The following is a 4,248-nucleotide window of genomic DNA, read 5'->3' on the forward strand; positions in this document are numbered from 1 at the left end:
GGAGCTGCTGGCAGCAGCACAGGGGTTCCTGGAGCCCTGGGGAGATGTTCTGGAGCTGCTGGCAGCAGCACAGGTGCAGTTTCTGCCGGGTGGGTGCCCGGGCACAGGAGGGCTCTGAGCTGGGGGAGCTCTGTCCGTGCCCCTCCAGGCGGTGCCAGCTCCCACAGAGTCCTGGGATGGTTTGGGATGGAAGGGCCCGGAAGGATCATATCCTGCCACGTTGTCACATCAGACAGCCGACGGCCGTGGTGGCACTGACAGCCTCCTGTGCTCTGCCTCCCCTCCAGGTGCGCCCTGCGAGCGCGACCGCCTGAGCTTCGCCTTCTGCCGGACGCTGCGGCTGCTGGGCCGGTGCCAGCTGCCCACGGTGAGCGCCCAGTGCTGCCACAGCTGCCACCAGCACGGGCTGCTGGCCCCCGGCCGCGGCCACCAGCGGCTCTCCCGGAGGTGACAGCGCTGGCCCAGCTCGGGGCTCCTCGGGGCCAGCCCCGGCTCCCAGGCCCTGCTGCTCTCTCCCGGTGCTCAACCAGCGGCGGGGCTGGGCTGCGGCTCCCGCTGCTCCCCACGCTCCTGTGCGGTCACACAGGGGAAAGGGCAGCTGGAAGCAGCAAGAATTCGGGGAACGGCTCCCAGAAACGCTTATGGTGCTATCATTCGACATGTGCAGCCTCTCGGAGGTGTTGGCTGGCCAGCACAAACCTTGACTTTTATTATTTTTTTGTATTTCTGAGGTGAGCATCCAGCATTCCACCGGCTCTGCCGACCCTTTGGGGTAGGGATTTGTGGGGTTTTTTTTTTATTCTTGAAGGGATTTTTTATCCTTGAAGCTGGCAACCCATTCCTGCCATTTTCATTAAAATGTTTACGCACTGAAGCTGAACAGATTTAATTTAAGAAGTGGAGACAGGGCAGAGGAATAAAGTTTCAGCTTCAGTTGGGGCGTGCAGGGCTCCTACCCTGTCTCCCCACTGCTGTGTCCCCCTGGAGCAGAGGGCACCACAGGGATGCCGAGGTTTGGAGGCCACCAGCTGATTCCCTTGTGTGCATTTGGGCAGGAGAGGGAAGCTGTGGCACATCCCCTCCCTGCTGGGAGCCAAGCGCTCAGCCCCTGCTGAAATCCACATTTCTGGATGTGTAGCACTGTAATGCTTGGTTAAGATGTTTTTCTGTGCCCCTACAGGCTGAACCCTTTTTTTTTTCCCTGCTTATCTAGATTCTCCTCTGTTAAGGTTAGCTGATTTTTAACTAGAATATCCAATTTCCTCTGAGGCCCAGCCCCTGCCGCCGGCTCGCGGAGCGCTGTGGGAATGAATCCCTGCCCGTCCCAGGGCGGGTTTGCTGGCAGGTTGGTCTCTGGAGGAGGGCAGGAGTGTTTAGGTAGGAATTCCTCTCCCTATTCAGGCTGTGGAGGATGCCCCAGAGCTGGGGGACCTTGAAGGGCCATGCTGCCTGTGCTGGGCAGTCAGGCTGGAGCCCATCCCGGCCTGCAGAGCTCCAGGTGCATCCAGGGCTGTCGGGAGCAGCTCTCAGTGCAAGGGGGAAACTCCTGTGTGTGATTTGTATGTAAAACACAAGCCATGACTTCACCATTTGTGCTTTATTCCGTTCCAAGGTGGTGGTGTCAGTTTTTATGGTCCAAGAAGCCGTGTCCAGTCCTGGTTTCCCTGTCCCCAGCCTGTCTCCCTCCCAGGACTGCAAAGGGCCAGCCCTTGTGCTGGGCTCTCACGGCTCACGAGTGTGTTAAATTAAACAGTTACTGAAGGAAACAGGTGGGTTTCACATTTTCTCTTCCCCATGGGGAATGCTGAAGGTTTTCAGTTAATTGGAGATGGTTCAGGCGCTGGCAGCAGGAAGGAACCATCAGTTTGCACACGAAAATCATTCACAGCTGCCGTTTGCAACTGGGATTTGCTGATTAAAACATGAGCCGGGTTGATGGGGTAAATCAGGTCTGCAAATCAATTTATTTGTGGCACAGGATCTGGTGAGCCTCTCCTGCAGGGCCTTTCCACGTGCAGGGTCCCATCTGTGCCCGGCTGAGGGCACGGGATAATCCCTCCTGTGGGACACCAGGCTGTTCCTGGCCACATAACGAGCCAGGCCTCCCACCAGCACAGAAACTGCTTCATCAGTGACAATAAAACACATCTGGCTTAAATATCTGCAGTATTTTCTTGCAGTGAGACACCTCCAGTGAGGGTCTCTGCAGAGAGGCTCTTCACAAGGGCCTCAGAAGGGGGAATGGCTTCCCCCTGACGGGACAGGGTTGGATGGGACACAGAAATGTCTTTTTCCTTCTTCTGAAGATGCTGTTATTGTCCCAGCACAAGCAGGATGTTATTCAGACAGAGCTGCTGCAGCGGGGCGAAAGGAGGAAAGGGCTCAGGGATCAAAAGATGCTTGAAATAGGATCATGGAATGGTTTGGGTGGGAAGGGACCTCGAAGGGACCTTAAAGCCCATCCAGTTCCTCCCCGTGGCAGGGGGTGGGACTGGATGGGCCTTAAGGTCCCTTCCCACCCAAACCATTCCATGATGTCCTGGAGGACTCTGAGAGGGCCTTTTGGCTTCAGATCAGCAGTCAGAGCTCTGTGCCTGCCTCGGTCACTGCCAGACATTTCCATGCTGGAGACAGGAAGGAAGAGGAGCTCGTTGGGAAGCAGCAGCTGCTGCTGGAGGAGCTTGTTTGTGTCTCAGATCCTCCTGGCAGAGCACCTGTGGTGTTCCAGCTCTCAGCCCTCACCAGGGCCCTCTGTCCAGCCCAGGTGGCCTCAGCCGGGGGGTTTTAATTCCCAGGGAGCCAAAGGTCATCGCTCCTTCATCAGCTGCACAGGGAGGGGCACGGATCCAAGCTGGGCAGGCAGCGGGGCCAGGAACAGCTCAGCTCCCACCTGTCCCTAACAACAGGAAAGGGATTTATTTCTTCTTGTTCTTGAAAGCTCCTGGTGCTGCTCAGAAAGGGCTCACGGGGTCCCCACAGCACAGAGGGGCAGGACAGCAAGGGGAGGATTTGAGAAATGTCACTGCTTTATCTTTTTGTTTGGATTTTAATTGGCAGCTGATCCCTGCCAGCTGCTCCGGTAGGGAACGGCTTTCACCACCCCCTGCACCCNGTCCCAGCAGGCAGGGGCTGGAGCGAGCCCCCCGCCTGCAGGAGTGATGTGATCCCCTCCATCCCTCTCTGAATTTATCTCTCAGTGATAAATTGCTTTTCTGGGGGCACAGGGACACTCTGGCTGGGCACAAAGAGCTGCAGCTCGGGAGGCAGGGAGGAAATACCTCAGGTGAAACAGAAAATGAAGTTTAGAGCAGTGTAGTGACCTCCTCACCGCTGGGCTGGGGGCTGGGGCTGGGACTGAAATCCCAGCCGGGGGAAAAGTCTGTGCTCTGCATCTGCCGAGGGTCAGAATTCCCGTGGGAATGGGGGCAGCAGCTGTTCCCTGGGCACAGCCTTTGTTCCCAGAGGGGACAGGCTGAGGGCAGCGGTCACTGAGAGCTCCCTGGGCTCGGGGGCCTTTCCCCTGCACAGGAATGTCCTGAGAAAGACAAAAGTCCCTTTGCCTGCCTCTTTCTGTCCCTGCTCTGCCCTGGTGGAGGGTGCCCGGGACAAGCAATGGGGGATTGGCCCCAGAGTGCTTCAGCTCTGCCCTTTCCCAGAGAAAAGCTGTCATGTGTTTTAATTCCTTGCACAGGAGGCAAAATTGGAATTGCAGAACCACAGAGTTTAAGCTTAGGCTCTTTTTGGAGTTGATGCAGTTTAAGCGAGGCTTACAGCGCTGGGTGAGGAGCTGCAGGGCTCAGGGGGTCGTCCTTGCTCTGAGATAGAGAAGGAGGAAACCAAAAATTCAAAGAAAGCAGCTGGGTGTCCATATGAAGCAGGTGTATTTGGTGGTGGCTCTGTGCTGCTGGGGCCTGGGGGAGCCTGGGCTGCCACGGGAGCAGCCTTCCCAAACAAAGCCCATCCTCAGAGCAGCACCAGAGTTGTTTTGAGGGCTGCAGGACACCTGCAGGAAGCGAACCAGATGATTCAGGTTCTCAAAATAACCAGAACAATTCAAAGAAAAATGAATTCTGGCCTTTCTGCCGCTCTGCTGGCACTGGGGGGGCTGGGGACTGGCAGGATGGGAGGGGGCTGTGCCCTGCACCTCGGTTCTGTTCCTGGAGCCCTGGGGAGACGTTCTGGAGCTGCTGGCAGCAGCACAGGGGTTCCTGGAGCCCTGGGGAGATGTTCTGGAGCTGCTGGCAGCAG

At 57.1% G+C, this 4,248-nt stretch overlaps 1 protein-coding gene across 1 annotated transcript in view; it reads left to right on the top strand.

The window, feature by feature from the left end:
• Positions 1–2,158, top strand: part of ADAMTS7 (ADAM metallopeptidase with thrombospondin type 1 motif 7) — a gene marked incomplete at its 5' end in the record, with an annotated part of 34,911 nt that extends 32,753 nt beyond the window's left edge. The window contains one exon of the mRNA XM_015638426.3: positions 288–2,158. Coding sequence (XP_015493912.1) covers positions 288–451 — 164 coding nt within the window. The remainder of the gene's footprint in view (positions 1–287) is intronic.
• Positions 2,159–4,248: the final 2,090 nt, after the last annotated feature.

The sequence above is a fragment of the Parus major genome, chromosome 10 (assembly GCF_001522545.3).
Source record: "Parus major isolate Abel chromosome 10, Parus_major1.1, whole genome shotgun sequence".
In the NCBI taxonomy this organism is placed as follows: Eukaryota; Metazoa; Chordata; class Aves; order Passeriformes; family Paridae; genus Parus; species Parus major.